This window comes from Nipponia nippon, unplaced genomic scaffold (assembly GCF_047370975.1).
Source record: "Nipponia nippon isolate SJK-2023a ecotype South Korea unplaced genomic scaffold, ASM4737097v1 scaffold_15, whole genome shotgun sequence".
Classification (NCBI taxonomy): domain Eukaryota; kingdom Metazoa; phylum Chordata; class Aves; order Pelecaniformes; family Threskiornithidae; genus Nipponia; species Nipponia nippon.
Genome location: NW_028262331.1, coordinates 6,656,948 through 6,680,772, shown reverse-complemented (window position 1 = coordinate 6,680,772; position 23,825 = coordinate 6,656,948). Strand labels below are relative to the sequence as shown.

The window sequence follows — 23,825 nt, the reverse complement described above, 5'->3', positions numbered from 1 at the left end:
TGTAAACCGGCAGACTTGGCATTTAATTTTACTCACATTTTGCATCATTACTAAGTCTGCTGAACAAAACAGTAGAGAAACACAAATCTCAATCTTTTTTTTCATATTGGTTCGCCTTACCGTACCATGGAAGTGATACATTTACTACAAAACAAACTGAAAGAAACCATTGTGAAAGGTCTTGAAAACATAGTTTTAAAACTATGACCACTGTCAGATATCCTACTTACCAAGTTATAGTTTGGAGATAAGTTTATTCTTGATTATGAACCTTTGAAGAGACAGATTGACAAATCTAAAATATTACCTCTAGCAGAACAAGCAGATACGACTGTAATGCATGAAAAAAGACTCGTATACCTTATTTCACACAAAAAAGAGGAAGTAAAATAACACAAGCATTAAAAAAGACCAGAGACCATGAGATCCAGTATTTATCTTACATTTTATTGAAGTGTTTCTGTACATCAGGTCCCAAAACCAAAGCCCACACATAAATACAAAATTCATATGTCAATATGCATTTAGCTTACAAAACACCATACTACGTACAGAAATCTCCTAGATTATTATTCAGGCTGTTTTTCTTGCTTTTTTCCCATTTTTACAGGTCTGCTGCTCATTTTTGAGAGCATCAGTGGCCAACAATGACTCCTGCTAAGGCCTGAGAACACCTTTGTTTCAGCAGAGCTCACTGTTTCAGCTGGTGAAAGGAGCAGGGGCTGCCAGGGAAGTATTCTTCCGTTTTTTAACACTCCTAGGTCTGTCCCAGAATCTCCAAGTACCAAGGACAGGGTACTGAAGGCCAGGGTGGACAGAGTCAGCCAAATTTAATATTTCAACTGTATAAACAGACTAAGGGTGTGCATCAAGTGATCCGTTAATCAATCCATTTCAGAAGTTGTTCTTCTATTATGGCACACACAATTTCTGAAATGAAAGCCAGGAATAGATAGCTAGGATACACTTTTACTTCTGTACAAGAGTCCATGCAGCACTGGCTTTTCCTCTTGGTTGACAGACCAAGTGGTTTTGTCCACCACAGGGACATTAATCTTCTTCCTTCTCAATGTAAGATTTAGTACCGACACGTGCCATTTGCCTTGCCAAATAGCGGTCCCTTGCTGACATGACTGTCTCTTCATTGCTCCGCTTGGCAAATTTGCTCATGCTCTCAGATGGTTTCTGTGCTTGTTCTTTCTCCTCTTTCTCTCCTTCTTCTCCAGCTTTACGTTTCTGCTCAGACAAAATTCCAGAGCTGGCTCCTCCCTTCTCATCCACCTCTCTCTCTTTTCCCTTTCTCTCTTTTTCCAGATCAGTCTCTCCATCTTTTTCTAAAGATGGAGGAGTACTTTCCCTCCTCTCTCTGTATTTCTTTTCATCACGACCATATTTCTCTCTCCTCTCCTTCACATGATCTTCCTTTTCTCTGCATTTCTCTCCTCTCTCCTTCTCTCTGTCATTATATCTGTCTTTACCATTTCTTATTCTTTCCTTCTCTCGTTCTTTTTCTGAGCCCTTCTCTTCTCTCTCCTTTGCCTTCCTCCATTCTCTGCCATGTCCCTCCCTCTCTTTTCTTTCCCTCCCCCTTAGTTTATCATCTTGCTCTTCCCTCCTTCTGTAGTTATCTCTATTAGTGTGATCCCCGTATCTATGTCGCTCTTCCTTTTCCCTTTGGTGATCCTTTTCGTGGGTCCTACTTCTCTCATAATCTTTTTCCCTGTATTGTTCATCATTTCCCCTTCTGCTTGGTCTGCTCTCTCCCCTCTTCACGAGATGATTTGTTTGGGCTTTTGTGCGCAGCTCTTCCTCCACACTGGATGAGCTTGGTGACCTGGAATGCCTCTGGCTCTTGTGACGTGCAGCCTCCTCTTCACTGCTCGCAGAGCTCGCTCTCCTTTTCTTCTTTTTCAAATTTACTTCACTATTTTTGTGTCTCTTATCATCATCACTACTATCAGTTCCTAAGTCGGTATCAGCATCTGGATTATTCTCTCTTTTAGCAGAGGGCTTCAGTCTTTGCCTTTCATATGGGCATTTGTTCCTTTGGTTGGATTCATCATAACAACTGTCAGATTTTTCTTCCTTTATCCTACATTTTTTATGTTAAAAAAGAGAAAACACCATTACACAGCCTGAAACCTCAGACTTTTCTACAAACTTGACTTCTGGTCAGGACTTAAGCAAAAGATGCTGCTGAAAAGTCTAAGAAAGCAAATCTATCTGTGGCTCAGGTTCCAGGAATCCAGCACAAAGGATTTCTATCAAGTATCTGTATCTGGTTCATTGGTGAATGAGAGCTGATGAATTTACCTAAAAGAATGGTTAAGTAGCTGTAGTCTCCATCTAAGGAAAAAGGCATAGATTTGTATTCTTGTGTAAGCTTTTTGGCAAGCTACACATTTTTTCCTATGTGTTTATTCCTCTATTCACGTCAAATAATTATCCAGAGAAGAAGCAGGTTGTACGTTTTGTTGACAGAGGTAGGAACATAGCTTCCATTAGTAGTAGATTTTTTTTTTTTTAATCCAGTATTTCTGACGATCTCACTCTTGTGGCTAGACAGAAATTAGTATCTTTTAACAGCTCATAGATTCTTAATTAGAAAAAGCTGACCCATGGAAGACCAATTTGGGCAGTAGACACAAAGGTTACGCTTTGTCATTCTTTTCTGACTGATAAGGAAATACATGTTTACTCACACAAGCCACGTGTCTCTTCTTTCTAATCATACAGCTACAGTAACAGGCTGTGGTAAATTCTTATGAATCAGCACACCATCCAGTTAGATGGAATGTTTGATGCGTGCTTGAAAGCATGGTTAGTCTATGAACAATGACTAAAAATTATGCTGAAAAGTTTGATAAGTTATTTAGTAATCCAATTAATTAAAATGACAAGTCAAAGTGGATCACTTTAGGGACATGTGATGCAAATTCTGAGATCTAAAAATTGAGCCATTTTCTCTCTGTATCCTATTATACCACCATAAGAAAGAATAAAGTAAAAATACACACCTGAGCTTATTTGAAAGCCTTGCTGGGAGCACCATCTACAGTACTACTTGTTTTCCCCTGAATTAATTTTATATACAACTCACAAAACAAACATTTCCTTAATTTCCAGAATTAATAAATCATCATTCCAAATGACCTCTACGCAGTACAAAACTACATCTTCCTAAAGACACACTGAAAGAACTATTGAAGCAAGTGAACAACCGAGTGGGCTGACCACTACTGCTTGTGTTTTTATAAAGAGATGCAAGTGAATAACTTAGATTTCATCAATAAAAAGAAGAAACCATAAAATGCAAAATTCATTTAACCACCTCAGCACCAACCTCTGTGCACCACTGAAACCAGGCAGGTATTTCTCTGGTGAAAGCCTGAGACAGGATGTAGCAACACATAGGCATACTAATACTTCAAGTCTCAAATGACAAAACTGTGGCCTCAAATTTCCCATTTTCTGCTTAAATTCAGGAAGCTGTTCTGCTTTTCTTCCAGTCAGTAATCCTTACTTCCTATTTCTTTTACATTTTTCCCTATTTATTTCCAATAAGGTGGCATATCTTTATACTAACGACATAATCAAGGATTCCCTTATTTCAGCTAGCTAACTTCACTGGGAACACATTCTTCATTTAAGCTAAGAATTTATTTTCTAATAATCCAATCTCAGATCTAGAAGATCTCTTGATGAAAGCTGCATTTTCTTTGTGATGGCAAGCATTTAACTAGTGATGTCCAGATTTAAGGCCTATCTCAAGTGAGGTTTAACCTGAATTAATTGTTTCAAATGATCAGTTGTTGCATATAAGAATCATAGCCCCTTCACCATATTTATCCACAGGGCAGAATTTCACCATCTCAACTACATAAATAATTCAGCCTCATCTCATTACTTTGCTTTGGAATGTGCATATATTAAGATTTTAAAATATTCCCACTGGATTTCCTACATATTTGATTAATTTCCTTTTATCACAGCATCAACACTCAATTTATGTTTTATAAACCTGTAAATGTGCACTAAGTACAAAGTTAGAGACCCACATTCTTTTCAGGAAATTCGTACCACAACATCATTTCCTATGACTTACCTCTATGCCCGTTATTTCACCCTTTGTCTCCCTCATGATTCAAAATACGTAACTTAATACAGATTGCCATGTATTAGGTTAGAATAATACCAAGTGGTATTACAAGTGTGACTGTCCTCTTGATACTTTTTAAATGGCATCCCTGTCCTGCTTGTCTCTGTTTTATAGACAATGATTAGACATTTCCCAAATAATTCAGTTAATCAGATGTATAAAGTAATCAGCTTACCCTACCAGTGTTTTAGTATTCTCTGCCTAGCTCTTACACTGTTCCAGTGAGTCACAAACAGCCAGAAGCTGGTTTGCGTAGAATCATAGAATGGTTTGGGTTGGAAGGGACCTTAAAGATCATCTGGTTCCAACCCCCCTGCCACGGGCAGGGACACCTTCCACTAGACCAGGCTGCTCAAAGCCCCGTCCAACCTGGCCTTGAACACTTCCAGGGAGGGGGCATCCACAGCTTCTCTGGGCAACCCGTTCCAGTGCCTCACCACCCTCAGAGTGAAGAATATCTGAAAGCCTTCTGGAATTGCATCCTACCTGGCTTCACGGAAGCTGCATTTAGGCATCTCTTCTTCCCCTACCCGCTGGTTTAAAAGATGTCTGTAAAATCCACTGAGGTCCTTCTGTTTGGTCACATCCAGGTATGCTAAGAGAAGAAAGTACGGTTGGATTTATTGTGCCACAAATACTCATCAGACACAACTCACAATTGGTAAAGACACCACCAAGACTGCTCCATCCTGGAAGTTTTCAAGCCCAGAGTGGAAAATGCTCAGAACAACCTGATTAGACCTCATAGCAGACCACGCTTTGAGCAAAAGCCTGGAATAGATGACCTTCAGAGGTCCACTCCAACCTGACTTATCTTATGATCCTATATCCTATTCTTTACATCTATTCCTGGGACACTGTACAGAATGTCTGAAGTAAGGAATGCAAGCATCATTGTACCCCAGGCTTACAAGTCTTAAAAGTAGCAACCCAAACAGTACTGACACACAAACAGAGGAGCTTCCTCTGTTCTTTTAGTAACATGTACAAAGGAAAATAACAAAGTGGGATCTGATTCAGTATCTGCTATCTGGTCCTTTTTGACTATCTGGTCCTTTTTTACTATCTCAAGCCTCACAGAGAGGCCAGATGACGCTGTTGTATATCATGTACAAGGCCATACTTCTTTTTAAGGGGAATTATTTCAGTGTGAATCTTACCCTCGAGAGCCGCCTCTCTTCTTTCTCTTTCCTCCTCCTCAGCCCTTTCTTGCAGCTTCTTCTTATAGGCTGAAGTCACAAAAGCCTCTTTGTGAGCAAACTCTCCCCCTTCCATTTCACGCTCCTTCTGAATTTTTCTTTCCATTCTTTTCTCTTGCTCCTTCTTTCTAATCTCAGCTGCTTTGAGGATATTGTGGATGTATCTGGGCTAAAATAGGAGGGAAAAAAGGTATCATGCTGAGACGTAATTGAGGCGGCTAAGAAAACACAAATTGGGATTGGTGGAGATGTTGAAGAAAGTTGGTAATGGAAGAAAATTGACAGAAGCTAGTCTAACGTATTCTCACACTGTTTGATAGCTATCTGAAATAAACTGTCATTCCCTTTTAGATCACTAACATGGCATGCTTCCCAATAACAAAAGAGGTTGCTGCATTCAATCAAAACATTCAGCCCATCTTTGACTAGGATGATTTTTGCTCTGAGTGAAATTAAATGTTTTTTTGATTTCTCACCCTTCTGTCTTGCCTTTCTGCTGCTGTAAAGGAGTGGGAAGCTTCCTTTTATACCCACATAACCTGACAAGAGCTTTCAAATGAAACAGAATAAGTAACAATGAAAATATCACTTGTCAGGATAATTCAGCAATGCTTTGAAACAAGGCATTGGGCTGTGGAAATCGGCTCACGTTTCACCAATGAAAGTTAATTACTTTAGTCTTCTGACAGTCCTCCAGTAAGCACACTAGTGAGTGAGGAGGGACAATTTATGTTCATTGGCTTAATAACCAAAGAGACTTTATTATCAGAAGTAGTATTGTTGCAGGGCCTGCACTGCCTCTAATCCTGTTATGCCATTGGAACATTCTCTTCAGAAACACACAGAAAGATAGGCTATATGTACATAATAAATTGGGTGGGAAACTTGTAGTCTGCCGCCGCCCTCCAGAATACCACTGGATCAGGACTCTGAAGTATCTGATGACCTAACCGTGTTACCAAAATTCTTGCAAATTACTACCTTACGTAACAGGATTTGAGCACAATACTTGCATGCCCCGTGAGAAAATGCATTTGGCAAAGCTTAAAATTTAATCAGTCATCGTTATTCCAAGCATACAGAGATAAGACAGACAGCATACATTTTCAGGTATCGACCTTTTTGTCATCTTTTCCAGATAACACTCTGGCATTACTTTCTTTCTTCTTCTGCTGCATTTCGTCGTAAATACTGTCATATTCGTACACTGTAGCATCTTCCTCCAAAGCCTTCTGAATCTCCAATTTAGTCTAAAACAAAAAAGGAGGAGGAGAAGAAAAGATACCAAAAAATTACACATGAATTTTTACTATTTTCAAACATTATTCCTGTATTGTAATTTAAACAGATCTATAGTATAAACCTATCCACTAGAACACCGAGTGTAAATTAAAAACAGTCTGATCTACAAAGTTCTTGCACTGTTTACCAGGATTGAGAAGATGAACAACCAAATCATCCACCAGTATTTGCAGTTGTAGGAAATACAGGAAGCAAAGCACAACAGTCAAAACAATACTGGAAACTTCTTAATGAGCACACTGTTCCATCAAATAACATAATTCATTTTTTCTAATAAACAGTAAACAACATTTCAATAAATTTACTGTCTGTTTTCATCTATAGTTTAGCCCCCTTCCCTGAAGCTCCAAATAATAAATATGTACCAATATCATTCAGGATACAATTCCGTATTTCACATTTCTATCTTCTGTTTGTACAGTTACGTTGGAAGTAAGAACTGTGAAACCGTTCCGTTTTTAAAAGCCCTATCAGAAAAAAACAACTACGAGGGAAGCCCTTAGATCAGATCTCCTGACAACAGACAAGGAATGCTGAACGGCAACCAGACAAGTTTCTCTCAAGCACGTATTAACTCCATCAAAAACCAGCAATGTGTTAAATGTATGATGCATAAATATCTTCTTCTAGCTATGTCTTTTATTGGTCTGGAACTTTTTTAAATGTAAAATTCATATTTCCTCTGCACAAGTTACTCCTCAATTACAGTAAAAGGCTCACTGTTGGTATATATTTAAAAACCCAATACTTCTTAACATTACATTCTAGAAACAAAACAAACTGTTTGAGGAATTCTAAAAACATCAATGCATTCAATGCCACAAAACAAACTTCAAAATCTTGTGTATTTAAGTGCTTGCATTGAGTAATCAGAAATTTTATTGTGTTTTAAATTATGACCAGCTCTGTATTAAACCTCACTCATGCCGCTTTCATTGAGCAGTTTTTCAGCTACTCTGATCATAGCCAAAAAAATTTCAAAAAGAACAATCTTGCCCAGAAAAGCGAAACAAAATCTTTGCTAGAGGAAAGGCTCTGAGAATATCAAGTCAAGTTTTAAAGGAAGTCTGGTGCTGCAAAGAGCAATGCACAAAATCATAAAATTATGTGGAATTTTCTGAAGGGTGGTAACTCTAACTCTGAAGTTGCACAATTATGTTTCTGCACTTATTTAATAAAAGAGAATGGATGCAGTAATTTCCTAATTTGCCATGGGCATGCAGAGTTCCCACTGCATCTTACCTGTTTCATTGCTTGTTTTTTCAATGCTTCTTTCTGAAGACTTTCACCAACAGATGGCTATAAGAAGGAAACATTGCAGAAATAAAATTAATTACATTGACACAGCTCATGTTCTTTTTCTACTATTCCAACGAACAACTATATAATAGTCCCATTACATAAGTCAGTCTCTCACTTCAATAGTATTTTTCTGTAAACAAGAAAAACTAAAAGTTCTTTCAATCACAAGCATACAATGAATCAGCCTTTTCCATGAGCAAAGTATTGCAGTACCTCAACATATGTATGTATATATACATTTTTTTATGAAAATGGTGATGAGTTTAAGAATACTATTTCAATGACACATGTACCTCAAAAGCTGCATAAAATTTCATGCCATTTCACAAAACAAGCAATCTCTGTCCAAGAATTGCTCAGAGACATAGGAGGTCTGTGAAAACCGTTTAGTTGCAATGCCTTCCTCCAACCACTGCCAAAAAACGGGTAGAAAAGACATACTCCTCCACTACGGCAAGGATCAGTCTGATGGTGCAAGAAGCTATCACATCAGCAGGCAAAACATCCAGCAAAGAACAGCTAAAGCCAGTACTGAAACAAATTCCTAAGAGAAGGATGCTTGTAATACATCTACTCACTCACAAACACTACAATTCTTTCAGTTTTTGCCATTAAAAAAAAAGAAGAAAAAAAGGAAAACACGGAAAACAACCCTCCAAAATCAACATAAATAGGAATTAAACCTTCCTACCAATTTATGTATCAAAACTGTTTTAATGTTCTTGGGAATTACATGTTTGTGACTAAAGAAGGATAAATATTCTCAATGTTTTTTTAACTGTATTTCTAACAGTCTGTGAAACAGATAGGTGCTATTCAGAATATACATACTCTTCCTCAAGCATGTAAGTGTCATCAGAGATGTAGCAGTCACGAGAAGACATTCTTACCAACAATGACATGAAAAAACTGTATTCATAGTAAAAAACAAATATCCAAAAGGATTTTGCGCTTATTTCAAGTTTGATCTGTATCATTAGTTCCTTATCTTTAAAAATAAGAATACTGCTGATTTGAACAGCATGTACTTCAAATGTTAATGTTTAATTTTTCAATACGTTAGAAAATAGTAAGATGAATCTTCCCCAAGAAAAAACATATCTACTACTGAAAACACATTTTCTAATTATGCTGTCTTTTAAAAAAGGCTTTGCATTTTATTTCGTTTTCTTTTACTTAGTGTTGAACTAAACTGCATATCTATCTTCTCTCAACTAATAGATAATACTGTTTATTAAATAGATTCACTATACATGACAGGACTCGTATCCTTGTTTATGTAATTAAATATTTCTTAATCTTAAAAAGGAGAAATAGGAAGGAAAAATCCCTTTGCATTTTGGCAGCTTCCCAAGTTTTCCAACTTTGACTAATACATGCTCTATATCACACTTTAAAATGACAAAGAGATTGTGTAATCAGCTCTTAATAAAATTAAAAAATGGAAACCAACCATCAGGGAGCTTGGCACCAGGGACTAGGATCTTCTGAAATCAAACAAAATTAGCGCCATGTAAATTCAAACAGATCCCCTGAACAAAAAGGCTTTTGATTTCATTTGATGCTTAAACTAAAATAATAACGTCATGACCCCTCTTTCTTATGCTATTAAAATTTTAACAGATGTGTCAACAAGGAAAAAAACCAAGTGCTTTTCCACAATTTTCTACATGACAGATTATAAACAGTCCAAATATTTTTCAATGGTTAATTTCAGAAACAGGGAACAAGTTGTGCCATAAGCAGCAGAATTAATGAAGTTTCATTATATGTGACTTTGTGCCCTCTGCCTCTTTATTTCCCCTACCACCTCCTCAGACACGCTGCCTGCTTCATTTGGCAGGTGGGCAACACTGTATGTGACCAAAAGCTAGGCCTGTGCTGGGCAGTCAGCCAACAGTTCCTCCCCAACACTGAGAAAGATTAAAATCACCAGTTCTCATCTATGTCTGTCCCTTTACCCAGCTGCCCATCTTCACGAAGACCGCAGGAACGCAGCATCTTTGGGACCTCTCCCACCCACCAAGGATGGTTAAGATTGTTAGTGAGTTCGCAAGTCGTGTGGGACTAACTAACAGGTACTCACAGTGATCACCTCTAAGGGATTTTTTTTCTGCTATGCAAACCATAAATAATGAGAAGACTTGCAAGCTTCCGTGCAGCTTTTTTTTTTTTTAAAGTAGAAAGGTAGTATCTCAGAGGTCCACCACATAATTTTGAACTCAGCAAGAGAAGGTGCTAAGGCAACACTGTCAATATTCAGAAAAGTACATATGGTATCACATAAGAGCATCCGTTGAATTCTAGACACTCAGAACTTTGCTCGCTTCTCACGAATGCACTAGGACTTACTTTTATAAGTAACACTACCATCAGAAAAATCTGAGACACAGAATATTCAAAATATTCCTTCCTAACCCACTCCAAGTGAGGGACTTGGACAAGTAAAAAGGAACTTGGAAGGGCACATATTCCAACTTTTTCTGGTGCTTTAATTGCTCCATGCAGACTTAGATAAAATCCATCTCTGCTTTCAAAATGTCAAACCTGGTGGTTAAACTACAGTAATAAAGGGAAAGCACGATGTGCACTTTCATGGAAGAAGAAGGCTGCACTGATTCAGTTATGCTCCTCACTAGAAAGCAGCCTCTCTTACCCAGCTGCAGATAACCAGGTAAAGAAGCAGACCGTGCTTCAGGCTTTAGGAAGCTGAGCTTGGCAGACATTAGCAACACACAGAGTCTCCGCTGTGTATCAGGGACTGCACCCCGTATACTGCAGCTTGCTGATTATTTGGACGAGAATTGGATATAGTCTCTTATTTATTTATGTAGCTGGTTGGCTGGTTGACTGGGGAAAGTAGCTAGCAAATTATTTAGTTTCAAACAACCTAGAAGAATCCTGGCTTCATTCATCTAGTATTTACCTCTGGCTTTCAGGATTGATGAGCTGATGTTGAGAAATATTTAAAATACTGTACTTGACTTTTATGTCATATGCTTTCTTCCAAAAAAATGCTATAAATGAGTCAGTATAAATTTAATATACACAAATATTTTTAAATTAACAGTGGAACACACACCACCATTACACAATAGACCTAGACTTCCTCCTGGCTCTTGGGGCAAAGATGGTCCTCTGCTTGGCAAATTAAGGGCCATCACTGAAGGATTCCTGTACCAGACACTCTTACGCTGGTTTTACAGAAAGGTACCTAAACAGTAAGGAATCTCCCCTGCATTATGCCAGAAAGCAAGGGCTCAGGAAAAGACAGAACAGATTCTGCAGTTATAGTCACAGAATAAGCTTTATTCCACCAAAATATTTGAAACACCGCTTAGAATGTTTTCCTTGTCTGCCTACATGAAACAAAGGTGTTGATCTACAAAGATGACATAAACACAAAGGTAATATATAGTCCTTGTCATTGTACATATAACTGTAAAGAAGCCCACCTGCGATTTGTTTGTCTAGAGTGGCAGTAAGTTTACTAAAAACAAACACCTTCCCTAATGGTTTATGGTTGACAATTTCCTGTTGTGCTATGAGCTCTGATAGATGAGAACTTCCAGTTCTTTTGTATTGTTTTTACTTATCAACTGCCCATTTATTAAAGGCCCTATAAGCTCAGCAATCTGTTTCATACCTTCTCTTTCCCTGCAGTCAAGTTATTCTTCTGAAGCACAAAGCTTATAGTTTAATATTTTCTGCAAGGAGAAAATGTTTTAACCCTATCCTGTGAAACTACATAAAATCCATGCAAAACAAGAAACTCTTAGAAATGAGACTCTACAGTCTACCAGCCCTATGAGACCATGGAAGAGAGCTTGTACAAAATGGAAAAGGTTAAAAAATAAAAAAAAAGAGTAATAAAAGAAATGACCCCAATCTACTAACATTTCTCACTGTTCTCTCCCATTTCTTATCTCCTTCAGGTGTCTATAAACTTCTTTCAGGTTCTTAACTGCTTGAGCTACCTCATTTTTATCCTGCAGGGAAGCACCCCTTGTATGTTACTTCTTCAAATGTCTTCTTTACATTGCTCCTAGATAAGCAAAGAAGAACATTCAAACTACTGACCAACGGTTTTGGTTTGTCTCAGCTATGTTCAAATCATGACAGAGCATGTAAACCATTTACAGCTTTATACAAAAAGCTCAATTCAAAGTTCAAAAGCAAATACCTAAAAAGACAATTCCACAAATGAGACAACTAAAATTTCATTTTTCTTACAAATTTGACTTCTCTGCCTTCCCACCACAATGTCCCAGTCTTCCCAGATCTCAGGTCCCAACTGCAGTTCCTTGGTTTCCCTCTGCATCTCCTGCTTCCTCCCACCTCACCTAGACTAGGCAGCCAGCCCTCAGCTTCCAGGCCAGCCGAACAGAACCGAGGAGGGCTGAGTTCATCTTGTCTTTCTCCTCATCAGGGCACTAACGAGGTCTTTGTTCTGCAGTTAGAGACGGCTAGCCTGGCTGAATTCACTTGAAATTGGCCAGTACATTCAGAAACTTACTATGGTCAAATGTCAGACAACGAATTGTATAAAGCTCTTTTTAGAAAACCAAAAGGGGTATAGCAAATGATTTATCTGAACATGCCTAGTTTAAAGAATACTTGGGCTCTACTTATCCTTCTGAGTTGCTACTCACTTGTCTCATTTGTTCTTGGGAAAAAATGCCAGTTGCTGACATTGGGTTTTTAGAAGTAACTCCTCCTAAACTGCTGCTGTAAATGACATAATTTCCAGAGCACAAGGTGCAGCACCATTTAAGCATAGTCTCAGAAAACAAGTCTTAGTCTGTGACTAGTATCATTTTCAGTGCTGAAGCTGGTTTCTAGGAAGTTACCACCTTAAATCTGAAGCTGAGAATGTCTTGTAAAAAAATGTCACAACTATTTTAATAGATGCTCTCAAAGTGTATGTGAGATGCCTGACTTGGTTTTCCCCACGGACTGCCACAAGAAGTACGAGACCAACGTATTCTGACATAATAGCTATTAATGGAGTATCCCGTATTAGCTGCATAGCAGGCCTCCTAAGGCAAAGCATTTGTGGTTGCTACCAAATCCCCAGGCATGGTACTTACTGATAGACAATGTAAGACATCATGCCATTCCTTTTTTAAAACCAAAAGCTGCTTCTGCTCTAATATAACCTGTTATGAAGGATCCATGAAGGGGCTTTGCCCTTTAACACTGCCCTTTTGAATTCTCTACATGCTGCTTTGCAGTAGACACATAAAATAAATTACCTTTGTTTAAAGTGAAATACATTTTAAAGGGAAATGAAATGCTTCAATGACGTCAGGCAGATTATATGTAGTTTGATTTTAATCTCTCACTACAACCATCTTGTTTTAACTGGATGTGCAGAAAAATATTTGCCCAAACAGCAACAGCAGGATAATTTGGAGCTCCATTTGATCAGCAAGCGAAAGCAGCACAGATAGTCAGCCAGTCCACAAAACGCAAAGCTTACATTTATTCTGAACTAGACAGTCCAAGAGCACTTTATTGTTAAAGACTGAGAAATAGACACTTTCAGAGCAAAATTCATGTCACTGATTCTAGGTGTCTACTTTAGCATAAGTTGTGCCTCAGAAGTACCTGCATCTCTGCTGACTGTACAGGGAGCTCAGGGAACTCAAGTGTAGATACCTGCAGGTGTTTCTATGGATCTCGCCCCAAGTTTGCGGCCCTGTGTGGTTACGTCTCTGAAAGGCTGAGATCTAACTCTGCTCACTTCATTCTCCTCACATCAGATAAGGAATCTCAGACTAAGAGATCTTTGGATTCACGACACTTTGGTACCAAAACATCTAACGTGAGCTATTACACTCTCATGTGCATGTACTTAGCAGTGAATCGTTACGGCTTGCCCTCAGAGACCTATATTATCCAAGTACAGCCTGCACATGGATGATCACTACATGTACATGAGACTCAAGCCTTTACAGGAGAAAAAAAAAAAAAAAAAATCAAGTCAGGCAACAGATTCATCTCAATTCATATGCTCTATCAGTCATGGCTACTAGCAGAGGATTAAGACAACGAACGTGAAAACAAGTCACGCACAGAATTGGCTTTCCTCGGCATTCCCTCCTAGCTTCCAGAAACCAGGAGGTTAGGGACTTCCTGAACTGGAGGATGCACCTGGACCATTGTTTGACACCAAGGGCATCCCTTAATTTGCTAATCCATTTCTGAATCCATTTATACTTTTGGCCATGCCACAATATCCGGTGGCAATGAGTTCCACCACTTAATTATACATTGTGTGGAGAAAAAAAACCAACTTCCTTTTGTTTAGATTAAACCAGTTACTTGGTAATTCCGTAATACACCCTACTGCTCATATCATGAGAAATGGCACACTCACTTTACTTTCCCTGAATCATTCTTGATTTTACATACATCCTCTTGAGTTATTCCTCTCCACTTCCTTCTCCTCAGTAATCTCTTTTCTAAGAGCCCCTTTAGTCTACTTAGTCTTATTTTGCATGCAAACTGTTGCATAAACTTTGGTCACCATCAGTACTCATTACCTCGCCAATCTTTTTTTTTAAGTCATGCTGTATCCTTTTCAAATTTGCCAAGTGAATGGAAGGATTTGTAAGCAAAACAAAAAAATCTGAGTCTACAAGAGGATACAGTTTTCTGCTTGTTTTCAGTTTCTTCCTTTGTGCCTGCTAAAACACTCCATTTATCTTTTAGATGGTCACTAAAAAAAAAAACCACCACAAAATCAAGCTGATACATTCACAGAACTATCTGCACTGACTCCACGATATCTCTCCTGAATTTAGCACCTACTGTGGTGTATATACAGTTATTTTTTCAGCTACAATTTACATCCTGTAGCAACAAATCAGTTTTGAAAGGCTGGTAAGGTACAGGAATGTATGTCAGGTAATTCTGATACAATGAAGAAACAGAAATTTTATCTTCCGTACTACAGAGGTATTTTCAACTAAATTCCAAAGATAAAATAGAACATGGAAGAGTACACTGGGAATACTAACAAGCCACCTCTGAAAATGCAATGCATGAATAAGGGAATACTATTTTTGGAGAAAATGGATATATCACAAATAACGGTAAGCCGGAATGGAAACTTATTTCTAACATATCATAGTTTGTTGCTATAACATCTACTCTCTACAACAGGCCTTCCTAGGGGTAACAACCTTCCCCCCAGTTTTTAAAGATACCAACAACTCCTCATTATGAAGGCAAATAACAAGTAGCACCAGGGGAGGTTTAGACTGGGTATTAGGAAAAATTTCTTCACCGAAAGGGTTGTGAAGCACTGGCACAGGCTGCCAAGGGAAGTGGTGGAGTCCCCAGCCCTGGAGGTATTTAAAAGACGGGTAGATGTGGTGCTTAGGGACATGGTTTAGTGGGACTTGGGAGTGTTAGGTTTACAGTTGGACTCAACGATCTTAAGGGTCTTTTCCAACATAAATGATTCTATGATTCTCTATTGGCTAGACATAACTGTAATCACCTGGTTTACTTTTTCCCAGTCAACATCGTATTTCAAAAAAATTTCCATCCCAGATGCTTTGTTTCTTATGAACTAACCCAAAGATCACCTTCATCAGCAACTAACATCCATTAATGTACTTAGCCACAGCAAAAAACCTTTCAAATTCCTTCAGCAAGGGTACAGGCAAAACCTTAATGAAATATGCATACTAACATTTAAAAAAAAAGGGAGCAAAAGTTTGGTATCTAATATATAATCGCAGACCAAGTCAGGTGTGCAGATTTCCCAGCACAAACTTTATTAGAGTTCAGTTAAAAATACATAATCTCCAGACGTTTGAGATGTAGTTCTGACTGATAAGGTAGCAGACAGGAAATGAAACCCCTCCCAAATGCTGCTCCTTATCTCGAAAAGCTCTGAAATTATTATTGAACTAATAAAGTAATTTTGCTTTTTTTAAAAATGATCTTCTTTGATAAAGGCAGTTATGAGATTATTACTTTTTGCTGGGTATGTACCATACTGATGAGCATGACAACTTTTAAGAGTCTTTAGAGCAGACTCTGGTAGTGAAATCTGTCAGCCTTTCTGAAAGGGAGGGTACTTGATCTGTTAAGCTAAAAGTTAGTAGACAGCATAATACATTATTATTATTAGCATTCATTATTTTGCTTTAGTGTTTAGATATTAAAAGAAAATAAGAAATGAAAAACCACAAGATAGCCCCATACTCAGGAAGGTTCCCAGTCCGACCATGTAATGTTTAATGACAATAGATTCATTCAAGCTCATTCCTGGGATCTGGAAAACGTGGGGTCAGTCCCTTAATGTAGAGAAAGACACCAAATCCTAAACTGACAAGGAAAGTGCTCCTGCCATCGAGGACAGCGGATCCACTGTCACCTCCGTTAGCTGTACTGAAAGCAAAGCCTCTCTTTAGAGCCACAGTGCCAGCTAGGAGCTCAAGTGGAGGGACACACCTCCTGTGAGCGCTGAGGACAGCAGCTACGTGAGGAAAGAGATGGGATTTAAGACACGTTCCTGTCCTCTCTGTTTCCTCTAAGTCCTATAAGCTGCATTGAGGCAGTTTCATGTCGAGGGTTGAGTGGATGCTACCAGGAAGGCCCGCAGCCCTTTCATGCCCTGTATGAAGGGAGCTCAGGCACCTTCAACAGCAGCATTCTGGATCCTGTATGGAGCCAGGCACACAGAGGTAGGGAATTGCTAGATTCAGGCTTTCTGTGACAGAAAAGTAACAACTGCTAGTTCATTAAAAGAACATTTTTTAAAAAATGTTTTGATAATAGGAGTCAGAAACTGAAAAGATTATTTGACGCTTTATTAGCACTGTTGTTTTCAAGCACACAAAAGAATGAACATTGCGTGAAGCTCTAGAGCAGTAAGAACATTTTTGTAACCCATGTTCTGTTTCTAAATTTCAAATTTCATGTTCTGTTCCTAAATTTCTGTTTCTAAATTTCAAGTGATTCTAAATTTCAACTTCTTAAATGTTAAAATTCTAGACTATGGGTATATGTAAAGTTTATTTTCTGAGTTTTGTGGACAAAAGTTAAATATGCACATAATGCCATTATGATTAAATTATCACAAGTAATTCCAGATTGATAAAACCCAGTAAACTGTAACACTACATCCAGAAAGCTCCATCCATGTGGAGAGTTCACCTCCACAATTCTGAGTTTCTGTTCTTTACCTGTAAACTATGAAGCTACTGGCTTTAAATGCTTCAAAAATTCTGTTTTAGAAGTTGGGTTTCTGTAAGATATCCAAACCAGCCTACATACCACGCCCGTTCTTGGATGCCCCCCATACTCACAGCCATACATCCAGAAGTGTAATTTTTATGGTGTACAGCACCCTCTACTGGGGCAGGTAGAAAGCTAATATTTCGAAGATAACACTTAAAAAATTTTTAAAAATTAAAGGAGATTACAGTATCAACATCATGCAATATAGTCATACATCACAAAGTAGCAATAAACTCTGCGATCACAGAAAAGCTGTGTATTGTTCAATCTAAGATTACAAGTACTGCGAGTAATTTCAGAATTACAAATAATTCTCATTACTTGCCCCTTTTTTTTTTCTTGCTTTAAAACTTTTGGGTTGTACAGCTTTGCTTTTGCTTACAGTGAGTGCGAACATCATAAATCAGTTTTATCAAATTTGGGTGGAATGAGCTAAAGGATAAAATACACTTAACAAGTACTACACTTTAAAGTTAATATCTGAGAAACAACTGTTGATTACTACTGTCTTTCTATTTGCAGACATATTTACCACCGATAGCCACCAAATTCCTTTACGAGCTAGATACTGTTAACTCTCGCAAACAGGTTGCCACGTGATGAACTTTTGGAAGAGCTGACAGAAAGTAACTAACAATCAAGTCATCACCTCATGTAACTTGCTCTAAAGAAAACACAGATCATATTTCACACCCAAATCCAAAATGATGACACATATCTTAGTGACAGTGCCATAAGCTGATGCAGGCATTAAGGGTTGTAAACAAATAATTTGCAGAATATGGGACAAATTTCAGAAGAAAATTGTTGAACTGACCTCTTCATCAGAGTCATCTGCAAACACTGAGAGCTTCTTCGAAACGAGATTTTTCTGTGGCAATTTTTTTGGCATAATGAGCCCATATCTAGGGAAAAAATTAAAAGTTACCTTTAACATTATTACTTACAACAAAACACATAGCATGTTCCAAAACAAAAATCTACCATTCATAATTTTAGAAACAAAAGATCAGCATAATGTATCAAGTACAGATCTGAGCAGCCTTTGCAGCAGTGCACTCAGCCTTGCCACACGCTTGCCAGCTTCTCCCATAGCTGTTGCTGTCTTTTTCCATGCAAAGTTTGTGGATGCAATGATCTTCCTAAATTAGGCCACCAATCCCTCTTCACAGAGTTCTCTAAGTGATTTTTTGTTTTCTCCCTCGGAGAAGTAAGAAATTGCTACTGTTTAACCCCCAGAGATTCAACCTTAGTCTACACTAGACACTAGTCCGTAACGATGTTTGCTGGGGCAATAAGAAGTTCACCTATTTTGCATGGCAATGTAAACCACCACGCACAGATACAGCTACAGCAAAAGACAAGATTTACAGTCAGCTTATGTCATGCAGAGATTAACTAACTACACACAGAGAACTCTTCTGCTGACACAGCCAACCTCTGTGCTCAGAAACACGTCCTATGTAAGGAGCAATCTCTAAATGAGGAATTTCTCCCCCACCTGCCTTTCCCCGAGTCCATCACTGAGTAAGCAGTTCGTCACAGCGTGCAGCGTCCTGCAGAACTCCGCGATGCCGTAGGTACTACACCACCGCTGTGACCAACCCTTCGCTCCCTGTGCTCCGACCCCGCCGCCGCAGCTCGGCGCCCTCGGGCCGGTGCTCGGGGCGGCGGGAGGCGGCAGCTGCGCTGCGGGCCGTGCGGGAACTCTGAGGGGATTCTACTTCCTAAGAGTGAGAACTCTCTCCCCGGCAACACAGAAGCAGCCTCCGATGCCTTCCCGCTGTTTTGGTTTTGTTTTGTTTTAATACACACAGCTTTGGATTCAGGCCACACAGCACGGCTACACGACAGACGCAGGCCGGCCGGGACGAGCGAGTCTGTCAGAGCTCGCCCCGGCCCGAGGCAGGGCCCCGCCTGCGCCCACCCTCAGCGGCAGCCCCAAGGCCCCCCCAGCCGCCGCCCCGCGGAGCAGGGCTCGGTCGGACCCTCCGCCCCGAGGAGCCCGGCGGCGGCGCGGCGGGGCCCCGCAGCCCCAGCTCCACCGTCACTCACTGCTTGCTCAACGCCGCCATCTTGTCCCGGCCGCTGCCGTCGCCAGGTAGAGCCGCCTGCCGTTCCGCGGCCGCAGATTCCTGGCGGCCGAGACGCCCCCGCCCCCCCTTCCCCGCCCGCCCCGGAGGCTCCCGCCGCGCCGCGCCGCGGTCCCGCTCCAGAAAGGGAACGGAGAGCGGGCGGAGGGGACCGGAGGATGGGGGACGAGTTTTTTAACGGCCCGTTGGCGAGTGGCGAAAGTGCCGACAGGGGAAGGGCTGGTGCGGGCGGCCCGCGTCGCCCTGAGGGGGGCCGAGCGGGGCCGGGCCGAGCCGAGCGGGGCCGATCCGAGCCGAGCGGGGCCGATCCGAGCCGAGCCGAGCCGGGCCGAGCCGAGCCGTGCCCGATGGCCCCCGCGGCCCGGCGGCAGGAAAGGCCCCTGAGGCGCCCTCCGCGCTGCCGCCGGTGCCGCCGCTCCCCGGGGGGGTGAGAAGCCACCCTGCCCCCGCCGGTCGTCACCTACCTGGAGCCGTCATTTGTTGCCGACGAAAGAAAGAAAGAGGAGTTTAATTTCCCAAAACTTTATTAAAAAAGTGATTCTGCCAGAAGAAGCGTTATTGGAAAGATGAAATCTTGCTGCAGACGGTGCAGTTGACTGTAATCTCAAGCTTTATCCCAATAAGAAAGCTTTTTTTGCTATATTAAAAATGCAGGGCTTTTCCACAACACGTTTGGAAGAACTTGACAAAATGCTGATTAAAAACCTTTACTTAAAATGATTCCTAAAAAGTAATTTAAGGAGACTGAATCTTGAAAATGTTTGCTGTATCATTTATGAGCATTGTAACTTGGTAGTCATAAACGCGTCCCTGCCTCTCTCTTTTTCCCGTCAGAATTAATTGAAAAAAAAACCAAACCAAAAACCTTTAATCAAGCTTTTAAAATTTAGTAGCTATACTAGCAAAATTGTTTCCTTTAATGTTTGTATTGCTATTTTCTTAACAATCCCTAACGGACTTCCTACCATCTTAACAACGACTACTTAGTGACTATGCATAGAAAATAAAAACCCAACAGTTTAATAAAAGATGTCAACTGCCAGAATCAGTAAGGTTAGATGAGGAATTAGGGATTTAATTGGAGGCACGCTAGAACTGGGTGCCAAAAGGGGCTAAGGATGGAGCTTTTTTACTCGCGATCTCTGCCAGCGACAGGCAGGTGCCTACCCAGTCGTACAGGTACCCGGCTGGAAGCCAGCCGTGCTGCCGCACCGCCGCTCGCGGCACACCTGAAACAAAGAGGAGAGGTTAACTCCAAAACCAAGTCAAAACTGTGACCGCTGTCGTTACGAGACCAAACGGAGAGGATCGTCCCATCAGTGGAGCTTTTCCCGAGTCCAGCAATTCCCCCCTGGAGAACGGTGATGCTTTGGAAAGCACAGAGCATTATTGTGGCAGTGAATGGTCGAGCACAGGAGTGCTGCCTTTTTATTATGATTTCTTTTGTATTGTGGTAGGTCCCCTGTTGCACAAAGTGCTCTGCTCTATTTTAATGCTAAACATCTGATAATTAAAAATGTAAAGTGAAAAGTGCTTTTTTCCCAAGCTCAGATTTGATTGAAGAGTAATATCCTTCAAAGCTCTTTTACTAAATCCTACTGAGGGTCAGCACAGAATCATACCATTAAAGGTTGCTCTGTCAATGGAGCGTGGGTTATTTTGTGCTGTGTTGTATATTACAGGTTGTATATCAGGTTGGACTCGATGATCTCAGAGGTCTTTTCCAACCTTAACGATTCTGTGATTCTACAGCACATGTATATGGAACATACGGGCATTATCCAACATACACCGTGTGTAAACACTGATGTTCATTTTAAAGCAATTCCTATAATTGTGAGTTATACCTGTATTCACACCACTGATCTGTCATTACTCTCTCAGAGTAAGTTCCATGCTGAGAAACCAACCTTTCGCAGCATACCAGCAGTTTGCCAAAGTTGTATTCTTTTAGTTACATCTACCTCCCTACCTGGAGGAAGACTGGATGCTCTAGGCCTGCTTCATTCTCTCCAGTGAATTAGTTTAATATATATGAGGAGAACACATGAAAAGGAACTATGACTCCATTAAGTGTTCACTGTTGATCAGCAGGCAGGGTACCATTGACAAATATCCCCAGCTAAATTAACAAGCCTTGTCCTCATTTGATTTTTAACAGGCCTCTCAGTCTGGCATTAGATCATCAAGGGAGAGATCTCAGCAACAACAACAGTCATTTCTCTTGCAGAGATATTACAAATAATAATAGCCTCTTGACTGCTCTGGCACCAAAAAAAGCTCACATTGATTAAATGAGAGAAATACAGCCTGAAACCCAGCTGCTGTATATGGCCAGTGAGTATATTAAGTATCTGGCAGATGGTGTTTACAAAGAGGAGGGCTCACACTGTCCTCCCACAGTCGTGTTGCTGTTTGGGGCTGGGCCAGTCCCTCGGGCAGGGCCCGGAGGTCTGAGGTAGGTGTACTTGCCAAAAGAACCGTCATTCTTACTATGTCTTTACATATTACTTGCCAAAAGAACCATCATTCTTAATATGTTTATCTGGGGGTTTACAATGAGATCACTTGTTCTGGTAGTTTCAAAGCTGATCTGCTCCCCTTTCCTTAAGGCAGTGAATTTTGATTCTAAATTTAACAGGTTGACTTTTATTGACCAAAAAAAGACTGCAGATATTTAGGACCCCTTATCTGTTGTTTACTCTATTGTGAAATCAAAGTTAATTTCTGAAGTGAGGACCTTAAAAGCACTCAGCTGAAGGTTGCCACTGCCCCTGTTTCATTGCTGAGCCGTGTCTGGTAATCCCACAATTAGTTTATGATATTTACCAGCGATGCAGTCCAGCAGCAGCTCTGCTTGAACTTGCACAGATGCAGCAGTTGGATCAAAACGATAAATCTCCTGAATCAAATTGTCATCAAGTTTCTGCAATGCAGAGAACAAAAAGAGTCAGGTGGCGGTGAAAAACTTAAGAGAGGGTTACAGAATTAACGATGGCTAATCAAGCATATAGGAAATCTGTAGGTAATGAATTATTTCACTGCCAATTCACCCTTGGCAAGTTCCGCTATCTCTTCTTGGGGGAGGAAGAACAGAAAACAAAGTCTCAATGTTTTGAACTCTCACCAGTACACACTGACTCCAGTTCTCAGTCTCCTCTGAGCCTTTCCAGTCTGGATGGAAAAGCAACAGCACAGCCTTTACTATGTTATGTACCAGAGCTGGCGGTTCTACGTAGCTCTTTATTTCAGCAAAGCTCTCAGCATCGAGTTTCTGGACACACTCGCGCAGCTCCTGCAGCATGAACCGGTGGAAGAGAATCCCTGCATGCCTCAAATTTGCCCTGTGTTCTGCCTCTGGAATCAAAAGCAAACCTTTCAAGAAGTTTCTCAGAAACAACTGCTACTCAAGACTTACGTTATTGACTGAAAGGCTCTGCCTTCTTTATGATTAACTCTTTGTCTCCTTGACGAGTGATGGATTAGTATACAGCCCAAGTATCCTATGAAACTTTTAAAAAAGGGTATGTGCTTGAGAAGGGGACAAGACTTGCCTCAGGGGCAAGCAGAGGTCCTGAGACCATGAAGGGTTCAGGCATGTGGGTAATTCTGGAACTGTGACATTCAAATGCTTTTGATCTTAGCTGGGGCAGTTCTGAGGAGGACATGCGACGTCCCTGATACGACAAAGCACCTTGCTTCACACCTTTGATTTCAGTGGGAATTGGGCATAAAACATCCTGTGAACCAGAGTAAAAATCTAAACATTCTTGTTTAACTGTACTCTGCTAAGCACTTAGGCTTGCTCAACAGTAGTTTATGTGTAGCAAAGGTTTGTATTTGTCTTTCCATACTTGTCAGAATGATACTTTAGATGTGGTTTTACTGAGATTCCTAATTTCCCCCCTAAAAACCCTGTCTCGGCTCTGTATGCATGATACCCAGTACATAGGTTGGTTCTGTTTCCTCTAAAGCCATCTCCAGTATCTCGGAGCAGGCAGCTTGGGCCATCTTCAGCATTTTCTGCAGGTCTTTGTGTTCATGAGGTGGTAATTTCTGGTGGTGTCCGATGCTAATATCAAATATCCCAAAGGCTTGTCCTGATAGGTCACGGAGAGGTACTGCAATGTGGTATTCTCCACAGACAGAAGTGCGAATGACCTCTGAACTGTCTACGCACTTAAACAGGTAAACTCTGAAATGGGAGTAAAGAGAGGAAAAAGTACTAGACTTTACCATTCTGGTTTCTTTTGGTAATTTATTTAGCATATTCTAGTATGATGCTGTTCATCTCTTGTTGTTAAAACAAAGGTATTACATTACTACATCATTGTTTATTTCCTTGAACTGAAATATGCACAGCTTTAAGTATCATTCAAGCCATACACAAAAAGGAGAAAATAGCATTGTGGAACAGAATCTTGCTTAGCCAAGGCCATTGCTGAAAATCGTAAGAATTTAACAAACCCAAATTAGGTTGTAGTCTTGCTTTAAAAACAGTTTCCTGTT

At 40.3% G+C, this 23,825-nt stretch overlaps 2 protein-coding genes across 5 annotated transcripts in view; both read right to left on the bottom strand.

Moving 5' to 3' along the window:
• Positions 1-426: 426 nt before the first annotated feature.
• NSRP1 (nuclear speckle splicing regulatory protein 1) lies at positions 427-19,402 on the bottom strand. Of its 4 annotated transcripts, none has more exons than XM_087751976.1 (7): positions 19,279-19,402; positions 18,041-18,128; positions 7,903-7,959; positions 6,477-6,608; positions 5,320-5,527; positions 4,646-4,754; positions 427-2,092 (listed from the first exon to the last, which is right to left on the bottom strand). In XM_087751976.1, the coding sequence occupies exons 1-7, from the start codon at positions 19,296-19,298 to the stop codon at positions 1,051-1,053; spliced, it is 1,656 nt and encodes a 551-aa protein (XP_087608102.1). In that variant the 5' UTR covers positions 19,299-19,402; the 3' UTR covers positions 427-1,050. The 4 variants fall into 4 exon arrangements, with proteins under 4 accessions (XP_087608102.1, XP_009462827.1, XP_087608103.1 ...); XM_009464552.2 differs by lacking the exon at positions 19,279-19,402 and adding an exon at positions 18,725-19,272; XM_087751977.1 differs by lacking the exon at positions 19,279-19,402 and adding an exon at positions 18,729-19,272.
• Positions 19,403-20,150: 748 nt separating this feature from the next.
• EFCAB5 (EF-hand calcium binding domain 5) overlaps positions 20,151-23,825 on the bottom strand; it is a 36,427-nt gene continuing 32,752 nt past the window's right edge. The window contains exons 17-20 of the mRNA XM_087751972.1: positions 23,258-23,511; positions 22,444-22,673; positions 22,146-22,242; positions 20,151-20,545 (exon numbers count right to left, since the gene is read on the bottom strand). Coding sequence (XP_087608098.1) covers positions 20,406-20,545; positions 22,146-22,242; positions 22,444-22,673; positions 23,258-23,511 — 721 coding nt within the window. The 3' untranslated portion in view covers positions 20,151-20,405. The remainder of the gene's footprint in view (positions 20,546-22,145; positions 22,243-22,443; positions 22,674-23,257; positions 23,512-23,825) is intronic.